The sequence below is a fragment of the Chinchilla lanigera genome, unplaced genomic scaffold (genome assembly GCF_000276665.1).
Source record: "Chinchilla lanigera isolate Chin_1 unplaced genomic scaffold, ChiLan1.0 scaffold00020, whole genome shotgun sequence".
Classification (NCBI taxonomy): domain Eukaryota; kingdom Metazoa; phylum Chordata; class Mammalia; order Rodentia; family Chinchillidae; genus Chinchilla; species Chinchilla lanigera.
The window spans coordinates 11822157-11846064 of NW_004955421.1; the positions used below are offsets into that span (position 1 = coordinate 11822157).

General features: G+C 34.7%; 1 protein-coding gene across 2 annotated transcripts in view; it reads right to left on the reverse strand.

The window, feature by feature from the left end:
- The window catches only part of Cntn6 (contactin 6), a 314084-nt gene that overhangs the window by 24887 nt on the left and 265289 nt on the right, over positions 1-23908 (reverse strand). Inside the window, exons 13-16 of one of the 2 annotated variants that reach the window (XM_005383756.1) lie at positions 7824-7999; positions 7351-7468; positions 6580-6729; positions 6278-6427 (exon numbers count right to left, since the gene is read on the reverse strand). In XM_005383756.1, the coding sequence (XP_005383813.1) occupies positions 6278-6427; positions 6580-6729; positions 7351-7468; positions 7824-7999 (594 nt within the window). Of the gene's footprint in view, positions 1-6277; positions 6428-6579; positions 6739-7350; positions 7469-7823; positions 8000-23908 lie in introns of both variants that reach the window. The other variant, XM_005383755.1, reaches the window with a different exon arrangement.

Consider the following 23908-nt stretch of genomic DNA (forward strand, 5'->3'; position numbering starts at 1 on the left):
AGAAATCTAAACTAAACTTGTTTAGTTTACTTTGATTTCATAGAGAAGTCTAAGTCTATCAACAAAATTATCTGATTGTTTTCAAAGTGACATCTGTCTTACATATATTTTCACATTTAAATTTGCCCTTAATGTTTTCTGCTTCCAATTTTTTTAATTAATTAAGTTCATTGATACATTTTATATATATATATATATATATATATATATATATATATAACAATCTCATTCATCATAAGGAATTTGTACCTGTACATGATGTAACTTGATTGTTCTTTTTTGCACATTCACTTCCCTGACTTCAACCCGTCATCTCACCTTTACTTACAAAAGCTTTGCTTCCATTTTTTTCCTACTTTTCACATTTTTTTTCTTTTCCCTTCCTTCCTTTTCCTCTCTCTGCTCCCTAGTTACCCTTCCTACTTGAACATTTTCTTCCTGTTTCACAATATCTCATATACATTTTGGTCTTTATGTACACTTTCTGTTTTTCAAACCACAGAAATGATGCAATATTCACACAAGTGTGTCCACTTTATTCCACTTACTAGGATGGTCTCAACTTGCATCCATTTACCTAGAAAGATCTTAAGTTTGTCCTTCTTTATGGCTGAGTAGTCCTCGAAAGTAAAGAAGAATCACATATTCTTTATCTGTTGATCAGTTGATGGACATTTGGGCTGTTTCTAAGGTTTAGCTATTACAAACTGTGCTGCTATGAACATCTGTGTGAATGTGTCCTGGTGGCATAATGCTTTTAATGCTTTCAGGAAGATACCAAGGGGAATAGCTTCTCTGAATGGACCTGTTCTTTTAATGCTTTTATCTTTTTGAGACAGGGTTTGCAGTTCAAGCTGGCCTTGAATTAACTTTGTAGCCCAGGCTGGCCTCAAACTCATGAGAACCCTCCTGCCTCAACCTCCCATGTGCTAGGAATATAGGTACGGACCACCACACCTGGCCCAAATTAAGTTTTCATTCAAAGATACATCAGTTTTTTTCTCTCACCTTTCGCCAACAACAACAAAAAAATGTCTGACAGGATCATGCTTGTATTTCAAAATGAACACATGCCTTTATATACTGAAAGCAAAGTCTACTTGGCCTATTGGTCCTATACCTCATCTACTCATGTTTCTGCTATTCTTTACAAATAGAAATGTCCTCTACTAGTGGTAACAGTATTTATAATCCCTTTCATAAATCTTAGTCCTATTTTAGCTCTGTGTTATTTTATGTGGAACTCATTGTAGTACTCAGTTGATTCTTGGCTTCTCTGTTTGTTTTCTGTGTCATGCTGCTAGTAATACTATGCCACTGACACTATTTTTTGTCTCCATCAGAATAAAAGGAAATAGCACTTCTAAGAAAAAAAATTTGAGTAATCTCCACACTGATTTTGGCAGTGCTTATACCTGCCTACACTCCCACCAACAGTACAGAAGGATTCCTTCTTCCCCAAAGCCCTGACAGCATTTGTTATTGGTAGATTTCTTGATGATAGCCATTTTTTCTGGGGTGAGATGGAATCTCAGCATTGTTTTAATTTGCATCTCTCAAATAACCAATGATGTTGAACATTTTTTCATATATTTATTTGCCATTAGACTTCTTCCTCTGAGAAGAATCTACTCATGTCAGATGCCCATGTTTGGGTCTTTAAGTTTGAGGGGGTTCTGATTTTTTTTTTTTTAGTTCTTTATATATTTTAAGAACTAGCAAATATTTTTCCCATCCTGAGAGTTGCCTCTTCAATCTGTTGGTGGTTTCTCTTGCTGTGAAAAAGTGTTTTAATAAAATGAGATCCCAGGAATTCTTTGTGATAGTTCTTATGTTATTGGTGTTTTTTTCATAAAATCTTTGCCTACACCAATATCTTTAAGAGTTCTACTTGTTTTATCTTTAAGCAGGTATAGTGCTTTTACTTTAATATGTAGTACTTGTGCTGCCTCAGTGAACATAAGTTTTAATATTTAGATCTTTGAATCATTTGAATTATAGTTGAGTGCACTCTGCTGGTAATTTCTTTTCCTGTGCAAATCTTTCTAATTAGGTGAGATCCTAGTTGTTGATTCTTTATAATATTTCCCTTGCAATCAGGGTTTTGTTTTGTGCATAACATCTTGGTCTACAACTCTTCCAGCAAATTTAGTGTTTCTGTCTTAATATTTAGATCTTTGATCCATTTTGATTTTAATTTAATGCATGGTGAAATACATGGGTCTAATTTTAGTCTTTGGCATGTGGAAAGGCAGGTTTCCAGAACCATTTATCTTTCTTCCAGTGAGAGTGTTTGGCCCCTTTGTTGACAATAAGATGGCTGAGTGTGTTTGGAATTGTTTCTGCATCATCTAATCTGTTCTATTGATCTATGCGTCTGTTTTGTTTTGTTTCCAGGACCATGCTGTTTTTCTCACAGTAGCTTTGTATTATAATTTCAAGTAAAAGACTAAGGCTGGGCATGGTGCCACATGCAGGTAATCTCAGCACTTGGGAGGTGCATGGAGGAGTATCACTGTGAATCTGAGGCAAACTTGGGCTTCAGAATGAGTCCAGGGCAGCCTGAAGTTCGTAGTGAAAACTTGTCTCAGAAAAAAATCAAATAAATAAAAAATTTCAGGGATTGTGATGCTCCTGCTTTGTCACTATGGCTTAGAATAAGTTTTGCTATTTTACATTTCTTCTTGTTCCAAATAAATTCTATGAAGGTTTGTTTTAATTGTTCAAAGTATGCTATTGGTATTTTGATCAGGATTGTATTAAATCTGTATAAAAAAATTTGGAGTATGGCCATTTTCCCTATGGTAGTTCTTCCTGCCCAAGAGCAAGGGTTAACTTTTCATTATCAGGTAGCCTCTGGGGACTTTTGTTTTAGAGTACTGCATTTTTCAATGTAAAGATTTTTACTTCCTTTATTAGGTTGATTCCTAAGTATTTCATTATTTTGATGCTATTTGAAAGGTATTGTTTCCTTAATTTTTCTCTTGGCGAGTTTGTTATTTGTGTACATGAATGCTATTGATTTTTGAGTGTTGATTATGTATCCAGCTACAAGACCGAATTTGGTTATTAAATCTAGGAGTCTTTTGTGGAGTTTTTTGGGTCTTCTGTGTGGAATACCATGTCCTTTACAAATAATGATAATTTAACTTCTTACTTTCTTATTATTATGGGAAGCAATGAAAGCATTCCTACAAAGAAAATTTATAGGGGCTGGGGATTTAGCTCAGCAGCAAAGCGCCTGCCTGGCAAGTGCAAGGTCGTGAGTTTGGTTCCCAGTACCGGAAAAAAAAAAAAAAAAAAAAAAAAACAAAAAAAAAAGAAAAAGAAAATTTATAGTGGTGAATTCCAACATCAGGAAAATAGAGTGCAATCAAATAAACAGCCTAAGGGCTGTGGATTTAGCTCAGTGGCACAGCACCTACCTGGCAAGCACGAGGTCATGAGTTTGATTCCCCATACTGGATAAAAAGAAGAAGAAGAAAAAAAAAAAAACTAATGTTGAACCTCAAACTTCTAGAAAAAAAAAAACAAAAAACCAGATCAAGTGCAAAGCTTGTGAAAGGAGGGCACTTATAAAGATCAGAGCAGCAATTAATACAACTGAGACTAAGAAAACAATACAAAGAATCAATGAACTGAAGAGTTGGTTCTTTAAAAGATTAAACAAAATTGGCACATTCTTAGCTAATCTTATAGAAAAAATGAAAAAATATGTAACTCAAATCCATGCAATTAAGAATGAAAAGGATGAAAGCCCAACAGATCCTGGAGAAATCCAGAAGATCATCATACCTATTACAAGAATCTGTGCTCAAATAAGATGAAAAGCACAGGAGAAATGGATAGAATTTTAGATAAATATGAATTACCAAAACTGAATGAAGAAGATATGAAAATTCTAAATAACCAATAATCAGTCATTAAAATTGAAGAAGAAATTAAAAAAGAAAGAAAAACCCAGGTCCTAAAAGATTCACTGTGGAATTCTAGAAGAATTTAGAGAAGAACTAATACCACTACTCCTCAAACACTTTAAGGAAATTGAATGGGAAACAATACCCCCAAAGTCATCCCTGGAAACAAGTATTATCCTGATACCAAAACCAGAGAATGATCTAATCAAGAAAGAGAAGTACAGGCCAATCTCCCTAATGAACATAGGTGCAAAAATTCTGAATAAGATACTGGCAAACAGAATGCTGCTAATCATCAAGAAGATTGTACACCATGACCAAGTGGGATTCATCCCAAGGGTGCAGGGATAGCTCAATATATGTAAATCAATAAAGGTAATATACCATGTTAGCAGACTTAAAGGAAAAATTATATGATCATCTCAATGGATGCAGAAAAAGCATTTGACAAAGTCCAGTACCCATTCATGATAAAAATCTTACATAAAATTTAAATAGGTGGTCTTTATCTCAATCGATAAAAGAAATCTGTGACAAACAAACAGCCAACAGCATAGTAAATGGACAAAAAAAAATGAAAGCTTTCAGTCTAAAATCAGGAACAACACAAGGATGTTCAGTATCACCACTCCTATACAATATAGGACTGGAAACATTAAACACAGTAATTAGACAAAAGAAAGAAATTGTAGGAATAATGACAGGAAAGGAAGAAGGTAAATTATCTGCTTATGAAATTTTAAAAAGATCATTTGATTCTAAGCCCTATTTTCTAAATCTTCTAAGTCTTTGGTCAAAAGTAACTTGAATCAGAGTAGAGTCTATATAGTTTCTGGGTTTACAGTACTTTACAGCTTTCATTGACAGTGTTCCAGGACCTTTGCAGATTTTTAGCTGTGTAAGGAAATTATGTTAAATAATACTTCAATTCACTAGCTCTCAGATTTCTAATATCATGAGAAACAAATCTTCATTACTTTCTCTATTCAATATTTAAAGTTATTTTACTCAAAATGAAGTATGATGCATAGAATTGAGACGGTGGTGATAATAATGATGAATGATGACAGAAAAGGATTTCAGCACAATATCACAGAAATCAGCCAATCAGCAAGAATACCAGCAAATGTCACTGCATAGGAGAGTGTTAACTGTTAGCAGAAGATGTAAAAAATTCACTATGAAAACTTCATTATTTGAGTTAACTGTGCCAAAACTCCTAAAATATGAATCAACTGTAGTCAAACAACTGGAAGCTAAAATTAATATCCCAACTCTTGAGGCACATTTGGATATTCTGCTCCACCAGGTTTAATGTAGAGCTTGGAAATTTCTATATTTACACATTTTGACTAATCTATTGCTCAACTAGTTTAAGACCCATCAATATTTGGACAATGATGGGTGTAGAAGTCTGCAGTTGTTGGTTCAATCTCACTTCTGTCAGAAAAACCTAGCTAACTTTCTGGTCTTCATTTCCCTTCTCTGTAAAATAAAGGAACTTCTCAACTCTAAACTTCTAATGTGACTTAACATGATGTTATTGTTACTGAGCATATTTTTCCTAGCCCCAATCCTAAAGGAGAAAATTACCTGTCTTTAATATAAAAATAGAATGATTGACATCCAATAGATCTATCCACTATGGAAATAACGTTTGTTAAACTAAGCTAACAATGACGAAGCAGTCCTCCATTTATATGGCTGAATAAGAATATGAATTTGGTGAGCTGCACCCTGTGAGCAAATCTCATGTCACCCTGGATGGGAAAATTGAAATGGAACAAAAAGAATCCTTTGAAAAGAACTTAGGAAGACATGATTTCAAGCTAGGTTCCACTTGTGTTCTCCTGTTCAGTGAACCAATCAATGCTCAGTTAGTATTTCTGTAAAGTGAGTTTAAGATTTACCTCATTTGCAAAGGGAAGGATTTATACTATTAGTCACTGAAGCTGTAACTAGGTCAGAGTTGAACAACAAATTTAAAAAAAAAAAAAATACAGCTGACTGCACCAGAGACTCAATGCTTGGTATAACATCTTAATGAAATAAGTGATCACTCATTTATATACTAAACTTCAGATTCTCAGTTGAATTTTGGCTAGAAAATAGCTAAGACACACAGACAGTTTCTGAAATGTTCGTGTTTTGAAATGCCTACCTAACAGTCATAATCTCTTATGCAACTCACTATGGGAATGAAATATAATTGTTTTCTGTATGTAAAAGTGTGCAAATTAAAGCCTTATTTATTGCCTCCCATTTTAATCCTGAAATAGTGAAAGACTCATAAGATACTTCATCTTCTGAAGCATTATATCTCAAAGAATTCACATTTTTAGGAAACGTTGACTGCTTACCTGATGCTTTAGTTCTTAACAGTTCTGACGGTTTACTTGGTTCCCCAATCCCAATGCTGTTCCCGGCAACAACACGAAATTCATACTCCACCCAAGAACTCAAACCAACCACTGTTGCATTGTGCGTCTGGCCATTGAGAATTTCTGGGACTAAAAAGAAAGGGACACTTATGGCAATACATTGGCATTATTAAAGAGCAAATAATTATACAAAAATACTGTTAGATTTTAAAATAATAAAACTATATTATTAAAATTTAAAAGTATATTATTAGAAAATTTTCCAAAAACACCTGTGTCACCTGTCGCAACAGCTTGCCAACCCACGGAGAATGGTGTCCGAGTCTGTACAGTAAATATTTGAATGGGACTATTATTGTCTGGGCCCGGTCTCCAGCTTATCTGAGAGGTAGTGCTGGAAATGTGTTCCACTCTCACGTCCTCTGGGGGACCTGGAGGACCTTGAAAACATATTGTATGATGACTATATTGGAGAATTTTAAATCAAGTGATTTCAGACAAACATGGTTTACTTTTACCTGTCATGTTTAAAAAGCAAAATATTGATAATAATGAATTTGTAGCACGTCATTAAAGATTATGTCTTATTAATTCAGTTTATATAGTAGAGTATTAATTTAGAAGTGCTCCCTCTGGAGATGATAAAATGCCAGTCATGAAGTGATTGAATGCCATCTGACAGGGAATGAGTTTCAAGAATCTCACTGTTTAATTCCTTTCTCAAAACCTAACACGAGCAAAGGCAGCTAATGCAGCAGGCCACCGGAGCATGTGGCTTTCACTCTGCTGTGACGGGAATGGCTTATTATGAATTTGAAGACAGTCTGTGTTGTAGAGACTGACACTGTCAAGCCTGATCAAGCAGTGTATATAAACAAAAATTGCCCAATTCTTTTTTGTATGTATAGTATACGTACCCTGGAGTCTTGAAGTTTACAAAATAAAGTATTTGCTTGACTTTATCTCATTCCACAACATAATTTGGTGTGTCAGAAATCACACTTTATACTGTGAGTAAACAATGTGATCTCGTTTTCACCACTTATGCTCACCTCTAACAATGATGTCAGCAACAGCAGATAAACGCTCTAGGGTTGTCTGTACTGTGCATAGATATTTTCCGGAGTGACTCAACTGAATATTCCTTATCATCAAATCCCCAACAGATTCCTATAAAGAGAAAGAAGGAAAGGGGTGAAATATAACCATACATACAGCAGGTCCCAATGTTTCAAAACAGTTGGATAAATATGAAATATAAGATAGATATGAAAACAGAAGATATACTTGGATTATTCTCATTTCTCATAGTCGGTATCTTTTATTATCTACTTTATTATACTTGCATGTAGAAAACAAATCTATGAAAGGCATAAAACAAAAGGAAACAAAAACAGATGCACTTCCATAAACAGACAGTGATTACCCATGCAGATAAAGATGGCGAGGATAATTATGCAAGATGGTGTCTCATGTAATAGACTTGATTCATTCTATTAAGCCCTGAAAACTTCCAGCTACTTACTCCTCCAATCCTTTCAAAATGAGCCACTCTTTTTTGTAAGTCTATGATAACTCCATTGAAAGACCATACAAATACGACTTCAATGGAGGGGTCGTGGGACACTTGGCAAGGTAGAACAATGCTCTCACCAACTGTGACATCCATTTTAGAAGGTGGCACAGTAATAATAGTTCGCTCTGTTAAGAAAAAAATTATTTTTAGAAGTTTATGATAGTTATAATATAGATATAAAATATGTATCTCTGAATATTATATAACAATTTGAAGCAGCTTGAAATTCAACAATATGTATTCATTTAAAAATTTCCTATATTTATTATCATATAGCTTATTACTTACAATAAAATTAAATATATAGTGTTATTATTGGGTTTGGTATAAATAGTTAACAGAAAGCTGTAGAACTTCAAATGATAGCATTCCATACATATAGAATATACCATGCTATATTTATTTTTTATTCTAAAATTCTACTCACACCATTATAATTGATACATTGGTTATAGCTCTAAACAGTCTATGTTAGTTTCAGACACAATGAGACAAACTATGTCTCTATGATTATTATGACCACAAACTGTATACAATATTATAATCATAAAATTTTAATTTCTATTTCTGACATATATTTGGTAGGAATTTCCTATTTCAGCTAATGATGCAACATAAATTGGAAAGATGGAAGTTTTCCTTTGTTAATCTAGATTTCTCCATGTTATATTATGTATTCATCAAAAAAGTCTTCCAGCTAGAAATATCAGTCTCAATGTCAACCAAAATTTCAAAACATAGTTCCAATAGTACTTCAGCACTATAGTACCCAAAATTGCTTTACTTTTCGACTAACAAATGCTCACAATGATAATCATTTTGTTACATTTTAAAATAAAAGATATTATTTCAATTTTAGGTCTTTAAGAAGTGTCCAAAAAGGCAATTTGGTATCCATAAAAGTATTCTGAGCACGCATTTAGATTTACATATGCCCAATCTTACCAAAAGAAAAAAGCTTTAAGGGATTTACATGCAAGAGAAAAGGTAAATGAGGCAAATCATTTCAGAGGAAAATATTACACGGAAAGAAGTTTCAAAATAATGAAATGACCCAGGATAATGTTTTCCTCCATAGGTCATTCAGAAGATAAAGTTTCATCCTTTAAGAGATAGAACAAAAGCTTTAGCCTTCATTCTGATCAAAACACAAAAGCAGTACCTAGACTGCATTTATATATTTAGGTGGATACGTGTGTGCTATACTTTGCATATCCTCACCAAACATCGTGTTGAAACGTGTTGCCTATTGTGAGCTAAGAGGTGGGGCTAGGTGAAACTTTTATAGAACAATTAGGCCATGAGGCCTTTGGGTTAACTTCAGAGTGGTTCTGATATTAAAACCACTTTGGTTTTGTTTCTTTATTCTAAAATTTTTTGTGTGTGTTTTTGCTTTTCTTCTGGTACCAGGAATCGAACTCACGACCTTGTGCTTGCCAGGCAGGCACTGTGCCGCTGAGCTAAATCCCCAGCCCCAGTTTTGTTTCTTGTATGTGCTCCACTTGCTGTGTGATGCCCTATGCTGTCTCTGGGCACTGCAGATAGCTCTCTTCAGCATAAAAGCTCTCACAGGGTGTAGCTCCTCACCCTTCGATTGCTAGCCTCCCAAACAGTAAGAAATACAAGGAGTTTCTAATCATTCCTCCAACTGGTGAATACCCTATACCCTGTAACTTTTTCATATGCAAATTAAAATATGATGCCATTGCAATTTAAAAAAAATAGAAATACAAGGAGTGATGCAAATATACAGCAGATGTTTAAATTTAAAAAGCATTACAGTGAGAAATACGTTGCCATTAACTCGCCTCTAAATACTTCTAATTTCACATGCACTTATTCCATTCTTCAGACTTCAGTCTGAAGTAGTTTTGGAAGCTTTTTCCCATGTCTATGACGTGTGACAAAAAATAGGATGAATGCAGCTGTTGAGTGCCGTCCAATGGAAAGACAAAGTAGTGAAGACATGACAGTGTGTCATAATTCATTTCTTTTTTTTAACCAGATCTGATACTATGGGCCTTCTGGGTCTTCCTTAAACCAAATGAGTACGTAAGGTAAATGTTTTGAATTGATCCAGGACATCAAGGCAGTCAGGACAGTACAATTAAACATGCTCAAAAAAAGGACTTCCAGAACTGTTTCAGAAAGTAGCAGGAACAATGGAATGACTGTGTTCAAAACAAGGGAGAGCATTTTGAGGGGAACTAATAACAATGCCTTTTAAGATAATAATTTTTTTAAAAAAATTAAATGTTCACAGTATTTTTATTGTACTTTGTAGATTTCCCTTCTTTGTTCATTTTGCAGTCTCAGGTATTTATTTATAGTAACAGAAAAAAACTAAATCTGCTACTATATTTTACCAACAGAATGATGAATTGTAGTTCAAATATTTAAAAATTTGAATATTTGGATATTTTCTTAGTAAAGACATAAGTTGAAAATAAGAAGTAATAATTTTGAGATTTAATGTACAAATTAATGAAAGAGCCTTGGAAAAATGAAACTTTATAAATACAGTGGAGAAAACTCATTCTTTAAGTATGTCTCCATGATTTCATTATTAAGAAGTACTTTCCCTTGTAATATGCATGCATGTTTTCCTTCTAATCATTTCTAGGGTGAAATCTGAAGAGAAATTTTATGTGCTGTTTCCATTCTTCATTCCAACCATTCTTCATATCTCTCTACCCAAATCAGAATAAATGATATGTAAAGTTTCAAATGATATGTAAAGTATTTTTCTCTTCTAGTTTCTTTGAAAAATATCACTAATGTCTAATTTATATTTATAGGAGGATGAGTTAGCTAACTGGATGTGTTGACAGCATCAAACTCTCTCAATTTAAAGTTTTAGATTATATAACTAAAGTAATATTCAAACATTAAAAATGACAGACACTCCTTCCATTTATGATACCGCATGGTAGCAATTTTAGACAAATTATTCATGATATATGTAGCTCATTGTTAGTATAATAACAGTGACAAACTTCATCAATAAGACATGTTTGTATTGTAATTTGTGATAGTTATGTTTTCAGGTGTTGTTTATTGCGCACTTTCCATATATTCCACCTTCTCTTGGGATTGAACAGAGTAGTGAGGGAGATACAAAAATACAGCAGCAAATAAAGTCAGTGCAATTTCTTACTTCATAGAGTTAAGTCTATAGAGGAATGCTTGTACTACAATCAATATGCAGGCATAGCTGTTCACTCTGATACACACTATGTAAACAGTCCCCAATTGAGAAGTCATTCTGCCTCTGTAATTCCTGCTTGCTTATCTAATATAAACCCTAGACTACCAGAGATTGGAGCCTGACATTCTGGAAATGATCCAGATCAGTGCCCATAGATGTAAATAAAGCTGCCTCCAAATCCTATCTTCTATATGTTATACCATGATGACATATGCATACCCATGTTTCTAGCAGCATGATCTGTAATAGGTAAATTGTCATTTTGGTGCTTTTGCTTTCTGTTGCCATCTTTCATCAAGCCCTAAACTAAAGTCAATCTGGATCAAAAATCTAAATATTAAAACTGAAGCAATAAATCTACTGGAAGAGAAAATAGGTAGAAATCTTGAAGATATAAGTGTAGGCAGATACTTCATGACCAACACCCAGACAACATGAGAAACACTACACAGAATATGCAAATGGGATGTCACCTTATTAAAAAGCTTTTGCACAGCAAAACACCAACAGAGTGAAAGGACAACTCACAGAGTGGGAAAAAATTATAGCCAGCTGTCCCTCAGGAAAAAGACTTATATCTAAAATATATTTAAAAAATTGAAAAAAATCAGACCTCTCCAAATTCAAGGACCCTATCCAAATATGATCATATGCACTTCTCAGGTGAAGAAATAAAAATGGCAAGTAAATGTATGAAAAAATGTTCAACATCATTGGTCATTTGTGAGATGCAAATTAGAACAACACTGGAATTTCATTTACCCCAGAAAGAATGGCTACCATCAAGAAATCAATCAAGGGGCTGGGGATTTAGCTCAGCGGCACAGCGCCTGCCTGGCAAATGCGAAGTCATGAGTTTGATTCCTGGTACTGGAAAACAAACAAACAAACAAACAAGCAAAAAAGAAATCAACCAATCAATAATAAGTGCTGGAAGGTCTGTGTGTTAAAAGAAGCCCTTCTCCACTGTTGGAGTGCCGACTGGTGCAAACACTGTGGAAATCAATGTAGAGATTGCTCATAAGTCTAGATTGTAGTCACACTCAAGAAGTAAGTCTTAGATTTCATTAAGGGAAGTGACCGAATTTGTGGGTCCCAGTGCAAAATAAAAATATGAGGTTCCTTGTTTAAAAAATAGGAATAATGTACAATTAAAGATATTGAATGCAATAATTTTTACTTTAAATATTTTATTACTTATAAAATAATAAGATAATACTGTTACATGAGAGACAATACATATTTACAAATTACAAAATGTATGCTTTTGGTATAAAAATGTTTTATAACCCAATAAACAGTACTGTGTTGAGTTACATTTTGATTGATAAGATTTTTATCAATTGTTTTCTGGCAAATTCGCTTATGAGACTATAAGAATTTAAGTTTCAATAACTTTATTTTCAACTGAGACAATTGCAAGTGACATTGGAGACTCCTGCCAAATGCAAAGTCACAAATATTATTTGTTAAGTTTTTGTTTTCAGAGGATCTTTTTGTTGATACAACTTTTTTGGAGTCATTAAGAATGTTTTATAGTCTAGAAATTAGTTTAAATTTCTAAGAAATTACTCCAAACTACAACATTTAGAACACTTAATGCTAATGTTACTCATGGAACAATTTTTTCCTAGAAAGATTAACCCATCATCTGTTAGTGTAAAATCCATCTTGTATAACTCTAAATTTCATTTTTAATATAAATCTATATAAGGAAATGTTAATGATTTTCAGATATATGTTGTAAATTGTGAGGGTTGCACAGAAATTGTAAATGGCTGCATAATTTTTACATAATTCAAAATTCCTGTTATTATCCCATTGCTGTATTTTCTTTATATGGAAAAACTCATTAATAATTATATTCCCCTAAAGCTTCATATAAAAATGGCTCTTGCCCTTGGATGGAATAATCTTCATATTAAATTTTTATTTCTAAGCTTGTGGATATTAGCTTTACAATGTTGCAGAAATATGTTCAAATTCATAGATTTTAAACTCTTTAAAGAATTTGGAAAACTGATATGGTTTATTGCAGTATCCATCTCCAAGCAGAAAAGTGCACTTCTTTTTTGTAACAATTTACTGACAAAGTTTACCACCTGGACACAGATTGTACCTGTCCTCATGACCAGGCTGGACAGCCTCGTATTTCCGTCAATACCACAGGGACAGCCTCTGGGGACAAAGGTTTCCTGGTCTCCTCCCACTCTGGATCCTGCTGCTGACTGTTTTCAGAGTCCCTCCTTTACCTGAAGCCTTTCTTATCATCACTGCTGTTTCTGCTGTTGCTGTTGCTGCCACATTTAACCCCATCTATCTGGTGCCAGATATGGAGAGACGCAGCTGTTAGGTCTCTAGCACCCAGCTGCCACTAGATTTGCATGCACACACATGCACAGTGCACCAGCTGCTGGCAGGCACGCCCCCTATTGGGTCTCCAGGTCTGTGTCTGTGTGTCCAGGGGCTGTGACTGCTGAATCATAACTTTGCATGGACTCTCACCCATTCGCATGCTCCACTACCCCACTAAACTTTACTTACAAAGCAAGTTGAGATGAAATGATTAAGAATTCTGAGGCAACAACAGCAGAACTTAAAACTAAACATGGGGCGTTCATAGGCACGTGGCCCTGTGTGACTCAGTAGATTATATGTCCTATGAAACTGGACCTGAATGTCACATTGAGAAATATGCCTTTACATAGAAGTATACAATAAACACAATATGATTACAAAAGGCTTGCAGGTGAGCTGTATGAGGAATAAGGAGATGATCCTCAAGTGGTACAAAATTTCAGTTAAACAGGAAGAATCCCAATTATACAGACCTATTGCTCAGCAGGGTGCCTATAGATAAAATAATGTATATTTCAAAATCACTAAATGGGATTTTATATTAATGTTGTGTGTGTGTGTGTTTTTTTTTTTTACAAAATGTACTAAACATGTCAAGTAATAGATATGGTAATTAACTTTACTTAATTATTCCTCAATGAAGACATGTATCAAAACATCATACTGTATTACATAAATATATACAATTATTATTTCTCAATTAAATGTAAATAAAAGGAATGTTTTCCTTTTCCTTAGAAATATGGGGAGTAATTGGAAGCAGAAACAGAAGAGTGGGATAAAGGCATTTCAATATGTACAGTGTGAAAAAAGGATAGACTTACAAAAAGCTGTCTCTATACAGTCAGGCATGTTATCCCAAAAGAGAGATGCATAACTGGATGAGCATAGCTCTTCTGTGAGAACGATCCTGGGTGGATGAATGAATAGGCACTTGGACGACTTTTAACTGCTGTTCTTTGCCTGAAATCTCACTCAAACCTATCCTGATCCTCCCATTTAAGCCCCATCCTGACCCTTTGATACATTATTTTTATTATTATTATTATTTTGGTTTTTTTCTGGTACTGGGAATCGAACTCACAACTTTGCATTTGCCAGACAGGTGCTGTGCTGCTGTGCTAAATCCCCAGCCCCCTGACCCTTTGAATGTAGCTTTGTGACAGCCATGAGATTCCTGATTACTCTCCTGGAATTTAGTTCTATTCCCATGCACAGGACCAGCTCAGAATTGAAAGAAAATCCCCTCTAGTGGGAAAGCAACATGTAGAAAGACTAGGCAAAGGATGCTTGAGCTGCACAAATATACAAAGTACTTAATGCTACTTTGGGAAAAAAAAGCAGGGGCTTTGGTTTAGTCCATTAATTCATCTTTTACATACACTCCAAATTCTTGGCAAACGCAAGTATCTGAGAGATTTCTTCTGTTTTCTAATTGTGGTTGTATTACCACAGCATAGGTGAAACAACTGGTGGCTCATGAACACCAAAACACTTCTTGCTATTTGTAGGTAAGTGAGACTATCAGGACCTAAATTATAACAGATAGAAAGGAAGCTGACTGTGCAAGATTTCATCATTTGTGAAATATTTAAGTTCATTAAGTCTGATTCAAAAGTGGTTGCATCAGTCTACATTGCCACCAAAACATTCCCATCAACTGAGAAGTGGATAAGAAAAATATGGTATTTTTATATGGTGGAATATTACTTAGCTGTAAAGAAAGACAAACTTGAGGCTTTTATAGGTAAATGGATGAAACTGGAGACCATACTCATAAGTGAAATAGACCCGCATGTGTAAGCACCATATTGTCTCCCTAGTGTAAGAGCCTGAAAGAGTAACTAAAACTGAAAGATATTGTGAAAGGGAGAGAAACTGCTTAATAGGAAAGAACAACTGGGATGAGAGAAAGAAAAAAAAATAAGAAAGAAGGAAGAGAATTTATATCATTTTATATGTATATAAAGAGAAATTTGTATACACACACACACACACACAATAGCTAAGATAACTGTACTACTAATTTCTATTGGTTTATTGAAAGGAACAGTTAATGTTCAATTGTTGGATCAGTCTTACATATCTTTATCTGGTAATCTGAGCAACTACTTTGAAGATAACAATAGTAATAGAACAATCATTATTGATGTTCTATTATCTTATTTTGAAAGTCTGTATTGTTTTTATAGTTTTTGTGTTGTTTTGTTTTTGTTCTTTTTAAAATAAAATTAAAAATATAAAGATGGAGTTTCAAGGTTAACTGTAATTAATTCTGTACATTATATTTATATTTAGAGTTTCATCAAATATTTTATCATATGGAGAACTCAAAAATTATTAGATTAAGTAGACATTTGATTTTCATTCAGCTTTTATAAATTGTTTGAGTAAGTAATATTTTACATATTTAATATATATTTATATACATGTATACATAAATGTGAAAAATTAATGGAAATGTAGACTCTAAATAATTTAGAAATACTTGGAAATTTTTAAGATAATAAAACTTATTTTGTTATGTTTAAAAGATTCCACAATCTTTTAAAAGTACATTCTAAAACACTTAGGAGTGAAACTGTTCAATGGAGAGGATTTAGCTCCACATAATTAGGAAATAGTTAAGGGACTGGATGAAGAAAGTTGGATTTGTGTTGCTTATTACCTACCGACACTACGTGATGTGCACATAAGAATTCCTTGAGCTGGGCGTGGTGGCATATGCCTGTAATCCCAGTACTCAGGAGGCTGAGGCAGGAGGATCACTGTGAGTTTGAGACCAGCCTGGGATACAAAGTGAGCTCAAGGCCACCCTGAACTGATAGTGAGACCTTGTCTCAAAAAGACAAAAAAAAACCAAAACCAAACCCAAAGAATTCCTTGTATTATTTTCTCAATTCTATGTGGATTTTTAATTTTTAATGATAATAAAAAGCAGTGAGAAAATGAAGGAGGGTTTAAATATCTGCATAAGTGGAAGTAATATTTTCTACTGAGCTTCTAGAGTACAGACAAGTTTTTGAAGATTACCCTAAATGTAAAAGACATAATTCATAACAAGATCATAAAATTTCAGAATTTTAATATTTATCATCTTCAATTTATGTAAATTAAATAAGTCATTATATCAAACAGCTTCATCTAGCCATCCTTTTGTTAAGGTGTACAAGGAAAGGTTTAATGGAATATATGACACTTTAGATGAATAGCCTTATTAAAATTCACATTGTTATAAGTGCCAATAATATTTTTAGACTGCATCTTTAGTTATAAGTACCCCAGCAGCATAAAAGCTAATTATATCAAAACTTATGTCAGAATCATTTTGTATGCCTTCTTTCAACACAAATGGGATGGGTTCTCTATTATCAATGGCCAAGTGCACTAGTACATATCATAATTTTTAAGTACATTTCTAGAAACCAAACAATGGCAAAAATGTGTAATTGGTGGCAATTGACCATTCAGAAAATATTTTCATGGTTACCCTTTCTTCATTTTGTAGTTTTAACGTGGCTGAATTCTTTATCTGTGTATTATAATGATTCAGTGTCAGTTTTCAAAATAATTGTCAAAGTGTTTCTGAAGTTATGAGATCCTCTCAAAGAATGGAAAGATATAAGAAAAATAATCAGAGTATTCTGTATAAATATGGGGCTCTTCTTTCATTTATCTAAATAGAAAATGTTAAGATATCAAAATGAACTAGTGCATCAGTAGTATTTCAACAAAATATCTGATATTTTCTCTCACTAGTGAGCTTAAGAAGACTAGAAATTTGGCCTATTTCCTAGTTCTCGAGAGTCCAAATTGTGCTATGTGTAAAGGTCATAAAATATTAACCCTTTTCATTGCTCTTTAACTCTTCTATCTGCAGGCCTCAAATTGGGATTGTATTCTTTCTATCTGCAATAAGTTCATTAAAGTTTACTTTAGTACATATCTGAAAAGTGGTGGATATTTTTACAAAGAAAACACACAAATAGCCAACCGGTATATGTAATACTGGTCAATATCACTAACCATCAGGGAAATGCAAGAAAAACTTTACATCTGGTCAGATGGCTGTTAGTTTAAAGGATAAGTGTTTACAAGGCTGTGGAAAAAAGGGAATCTTTATACTTATAGACTATTGATGTGAGAAACTTGCCAAGGAGTGAGTGGTTAAACAACAAGTTTAGATTAGTGAAACATGTTGTGTTGGTCATGTGTTGGTCATTGTCCTTCCCCTCCACCCTGCAAATATTGCCTAGCCTTAATACAGCTCCTTGCCCAAACTGCTTTTCTTTTACACTGATATTCTAAATAAAAGCCATAGACTTCTCAGCTGGATGCTCTCAGCTGAGGAAGCCCCTCTGGGCCTCTTAGTGTATAAACTAAGTCTCATCTTCAATCAATCTTTCATTCTCTGCGCTGCCATGGTCACACTTGGTAACAAGAGGTGCCCTAGGGCTCAAGAAAGTGAAGTAAGGGGACACGTCTCTGCAAGGAACATCTCTGCAAGATCACAGGTTAGGTCTCATCTCCAAATAATCTTTCATTCTCTACATCACCGTGGTCACACACTGGGACATGTTGCTGGTAATGATAATTGCTACAGCAATTTTGACAAATAATATGGAAGTTTCTAAAAATAATTAAAAACAATACTTGCATATGATCCAGCATTCCTTGTTATAGATATATACTTATGTTAGTAAGCTTTTTACGGATGGGACCAAATACTAGAAAACAAAACAAAAAAAAAACTGAGGGAGGAGAGATTTATTTTGAGTTCACGGTTTCAGAAGTTTCAGTCCATGGTTGGCTGGCTCCATTTTTTCTAGGCTAATAGTGGGACAGTATATTGTGGCATAAGACCACGGTGGAACAAAATTGCTCACCTTGTGGCAGTGAGAAGCAGAAAGAGAGCAAGAATAAGAATGAGTAGTGAGGGAAGGATCCAGGTTTAAGATAGTCAGGCCTCTAACAACCAACTTCTCCTGCTACACGTGACTTCCTGATATAGGCCATTCACCTATGAACTAATGATGGACTAATCCATTGAGGAAGATGGCCTGCTTATGATCCAACTACCTCCCTAGGCCCCATGTAGAAATAATTCGGCATTAGTGTTCAAGCTTCCCAATGTGTGAGTCTTTGGAGGACACTTCATATTTAAATTGTAGCATTCTACCCCTTGCCCTCAAAGTCTCATGTCAATCTCACTATGCAAAATATTTAGTCCCTTTCTAAGAGTTTCCAAAGTCTCAAAACTTCAGCTTTTTTCAAGAATTCAACTCTAAAGTCTCCTCCGAAACTCAAGGCAACTCTGAGTTGTAAGTTGCTCTAAAAAATTTTAGAAAGCTAGTTATGTACTTTCAGTATATAATGGTACCGAGTAAGTTTTTCCCATGGAACAAAGGGGCCATAGAAAGGAGAGATGGACCAGGCATGGTGGCGCACTTGGGAGGCTGAGGCAGGAGGACTATTGCGAGTTTGAGACCAGCCTGGGCTACATAGTGAGCTCAATGCCAGCCTGAATTGCACATAGAGACCCTGTCTCAAAAAGCCAAAAAAAAAAAAAAAGAGAGAGAGAGAGAGATGGGACCAGCAGGACAAACATCAAATCTCTTAGCTCTGTGTACAGTATCTGGAATGCCCTGTGGTAGGAGCCCCATAATTCTTGAGAAGCTCAACCACATAGGTTTTGTTGTAGCCCACGCGACCTCTCTTGGCCTAGCTCTGCTCTCTGCCTATGGGTTTCCATGATGGGTGCTCCTCATTTCCAGCAACTCTAACTTGCTTGAAGCTCCACTGCAGCTTTGGTTTCACTTCCAAAATTTCTCACATCATCCTCTTAGGGCTGCCCAGAGGTGCTATGACGTGTTACACACTGCATAGCCTCCCAGCTCCCCTTTAAAATCTTGGTGGAAACCTCCATGATCCCATAGTCTTGCATTCTGAATGCCTAAAACCCCAGCACTATGTCAATAATGTCAAGGTCTGGCAACTGCACAGGAAATACCCAGGCCAACTTGAAACAGGGCTGTAGCAACCTCTGATTTCTAGATGACTGAAATGAATCCTGGGAGAACAACCTCCTAAGGACCCTTGTGAATGTGGTACGCTAGGCCTCTCAGTAAATTCTTTCAAAGCAAGGGAAATGAGTTCATTAGCTAGAAGAGTTATCTACACTAGCATGTTCATTGCAGCCTTATTTGCAGCAGGCAAGATAAGAAAGTAACCTATGGGTCCATTTTCTATAAGTACATAAAGAAAATATGGATCATATATACAGTGAAATATTACTCACCCTTTATAAAAGAGATATTGCCATTTGTAACAGCATAGAAATACCCAGATCCATTATGTGACACAGACCACTTACAGGAAGAAAACTATTACATGAACTGGTTTGCAGAATTTTAAAAAGTCAACTATGCATAAACGGACAGTAGAATGTTAGTTATCAGGAGCAGGGAATTGGGAAATGGAGGCATGTTTTGCATAGGATTATCTAAAAGCTAAAGTACAACATGGAGACTACAGCTAACAATACAGTATTGTATACTGGAAACTCTTCAAGAGTCAACTTCAGGTATTTTTACCACAAATACATAGACGAGTTAACTATGTGAAGAGGTGGGCATGTTAATTTGTTTGACTATAGTAGACACTTTATTAGATGAGTGTATATTTATACACATACCTTGTATTGTATAATTTAAATACAATTTTATTTAAAAAAATAAAGGTGATCCTCTCAGGTTTTGCTAAAAACTTTATTTTACCATCAGTTAGAGGAATAATTCTATGAGTAGGGAGAAATTACAATTATATCCCTAACTGTAAGAGGGAATCAAACATACCACACAAGTGAACAATTTAAGTTCATAGTTTTATTATCACCTACATTGTGTTTTCTTGGCCACTAAGTATATATTATTTAAGTAAGAACCAACACAGGACTTTCTACTTATTAGCAGAGAAAAATAATATCACAATAAAAAGCAATACCATGACGAATACAGTAGATTATAAAGTTCATTTTCCATCCTATACAAAATTCTACTAAACCACTACAGAAAAAGAACATTCTGAGATAAAAGTTCTCCAAATGGCAACCAAAAGAGAAGGGGAATTCTGAGGACCTGAAGGAAGTTGAACGATTTTTAACTGACTTAATACAAAGCTCAGTCCTGTGCTGGGGATTTGAAAGTTCAAGAAAACATATTATTGCATCAATCTCTCTTTATTTAGGAGGGTTTAGGAATAGAAAGCTTTTAATTCTGTGGAAAGTTCTCCCATTTCATCATGAGACAGAAAAATTCCTTTTCTGAGAGGATCTACCATGGTTTGGTTAGTGTTCCCCAAAGGTACATCTGTTAATTTTTTGATGCCCTGATGGTAACTATTACTGGAAGGTGGTGAAATCTTTAGAAGGTGAAGCCTATTCGGAAGTCTGGAGCTGCTCAGGGCGTGACCTTGAAGGGGTGGTAGGACTCAGCCTCTTCCTCTATTTGCTACCTGTGCACGAGGTGAGTAGTTTCTTCCAGCATGTAGTCCTGTCGCTGCTGTCTAGAATCCCAGCCACAAGGCTGAAAACAGTAAGTTTATCTGCCCAGTCACGGACTGTCACTTCTCAAACAATAAGCCAAAATTAGCATTTTCTCCTTTCACATTTATTATCTTAGGGTCTTTTTATTATGTACTGACAGCTGACTAACATAAGATGTGAAACAGAGACTGTCTAAATTGCTGGTAAGAAAACACAAGTGAGGGTGGAGGAATCACTGAAAATACAGAAAAGAGAAGACTTACACCGAACCTTTGAGACCTGCTTTTTGGAATTTCACCCAGTTCATTCTGATGCTGAAAGCTGTAGCTTTGTTCTCTAGGCAGAAAACTGAGGGACAGTTTTCTAAGAACTTAATATGCCCATGTGATAGTATCTAAATACAGTCTGTAGCAATTTCCCAAAGAAACAGCTCTTGTAGGACATCTTAATATGAACTTCAACAGAGAACTAAGCCCCCAAACTTGACAAGAACTTTCATAACGTTTTTAGTGTTCCCTTCTTAACCATAAGCAACTAACATTCATGAGATATCTTTGTGCATTTCTTAATAAAGAGACGGACTGAAACAAAGAAAGCAGTGTTGTGAAACAAACCATTCAGGGAAAATAAACCAGAAAAAAAGTTGAGAAGTAATATTTTCAGGGAGAGAGAGAACAAGAAAACAAAGTATTATAAAGGAATAATCATAAAATAAAAGGATAATTAGAATGTGTTTTACAACATAACAAAAAAAAAAATAATGAGTAAACATCCTGGAAGAAAAAGCTAAGGAAATCTCTCAGAAGATAGAGCACGAAAATCTATGAAATGCAGCAAGAGAGGAAAAAAAAGCCACACACACACACACACACACACACACGCATGAGTAAATATAAGCAAACATATAGACAGATATAGGCAGAGTATCAATAAAGTAAACGTAATATTTAAGTAATAGGACTTTTAAGCACAGAGCAATGGTGCACAGCTGTAAGCCAAACTGAGACTGATAAAGGGGAAGCCAGAGATTGGGAACAGCTGGAAAACCTAGTGAGATCCCCTCTCCAAATGAACACACAAACAAATAAAAATAAATCATAGGAATTTCAGAAAAATGGATGAAACAAAATATTGAATCATTTAATAAGATAATCTAGGACCAGCATGTATGGGTTGCTACAGTGACTTCCCACCAAATGCCTCATATAATTATTATTATTTTTTTTTTTTGGTTTTTTCTCCAGTACCCGGAACCGAACTCACGACCTTGCGCTTGCCAGGCAGGCGCTTTTGCCGCTGAGCTAAATCCCCAGCCCCTCATATAATGATTGAAGACACATTTAAATCACTCTACATCATCCTGAAACTGGAATATTGGGGAAAACAGGTTTCTGGAGAAAGAAAGAGAAAAGATGTCACAAACAACAGATCAGAAATCAAAATAGCTTCAGCTTTCGAAGGAAAGTGGCATTTCTGAATTTATAAAGAGTAATGATTTTTAATGTAGAATTCTATTTTTACCTAAACTATTAATCAAATATATTCAGAGAATAAAGCCTTTTTCAAACATGAAGCTTTCAGAAAAATTTCTTTTGAATTATTTTTAATAAACACATCAGAAGATTTAATCTACCAGAAATAAAAAGAAAAGCATGGTATTTAAGCAACAGAGTTTTGCTTAGAACATAGGACTAGGTTGACACTAAAGAAAAACAATTGAGACAGGCTTGGAAAATAAATTATTTTCAAATCCCTAGAAAACTAAGCAAACAAAACAAGGGAAAGTAAATAGAGGAATAGCAGAGCTAATATTCTGAAATAAAATGTGAGCAGAAAAAACCAAATAAACAAACAAGGAAATCAGTATGATGGAGTCTTATTTCTCTCTTTCTAGTGAAATGGAAATGGAAGTTTTTAATCTTTACTTAATATACTTTTCCCCTTCATACATATAATAACATGACTAGATTGTTCGATATGCTTTGAGCCAAGTGTAAGATTATGTGATCAGACCTATTTTTGTAAAATTCAAAATTACACATAGCACTTGCTATTTACCACAGGTAAAATATTATTTAATTTTGATACACATAATAATCATGCTCAACATATTGCAGTTTACTTGTACGTACTATTACCACTCATCTTCCACTTCAATGCCAAAATCATTTACAGTAAATACTAAGAGTACCATCAAGTGGAGTGTAAAACAAACAAATAAGGAATCTAGAGTAAGCAATCATTTACATTTACATTTTGAGAGGTCAAAGTTTCATGCGATCTTTCAAGAAAGATCACTGTAAATATTTGACTGCAAAGCAATACTGTAAAATATAAATGCAGATCCTCCATTAACAAATAATCAGGGAATGGGGGTTCATCTCAGCGGCACTGCTCCTGCCTGGCAAGCACAAGGTCGTGAGTTTGATTCTCGGTACCAGAAACAAAACAAAACAAAACAAAACAAAACAAAACAAATAATCAAAGCACGGTTTGCCATCTGTTCAACAGAAGACTGCACTATATAGCTTTTGCCTAATGAATTAGATATGCCGACTACTCCATTTAAAAATTGTTAATAGCTAGTGACTGTAGGTTTATGGCATATTTATATTTCTTATGAAGAGATAACTAACTTAGACTGTTCAACTGTAAATTTATTCTGGGCTGTGGTAAATTATGGGATTGAATGCTTACAGTTTTTTTGTTAGTTTGTTTTTGTCTTTTTGAGACAGGGTCTCACTACGCAGTTCAGGCTGGGCTTGAGCTCACTTTGTAGCCCAGGCTGATCTTGAGCTAGCAACTATCCTCTTGCCTCAGCCTCCTGAGTGCTGGGATTACAGGAGTGTGCCACCACACCCAACCACTTACATAGTTTCATAGGAAAAAGAATTGGAATTTTATGCTTTACCTGGCTATGGGACC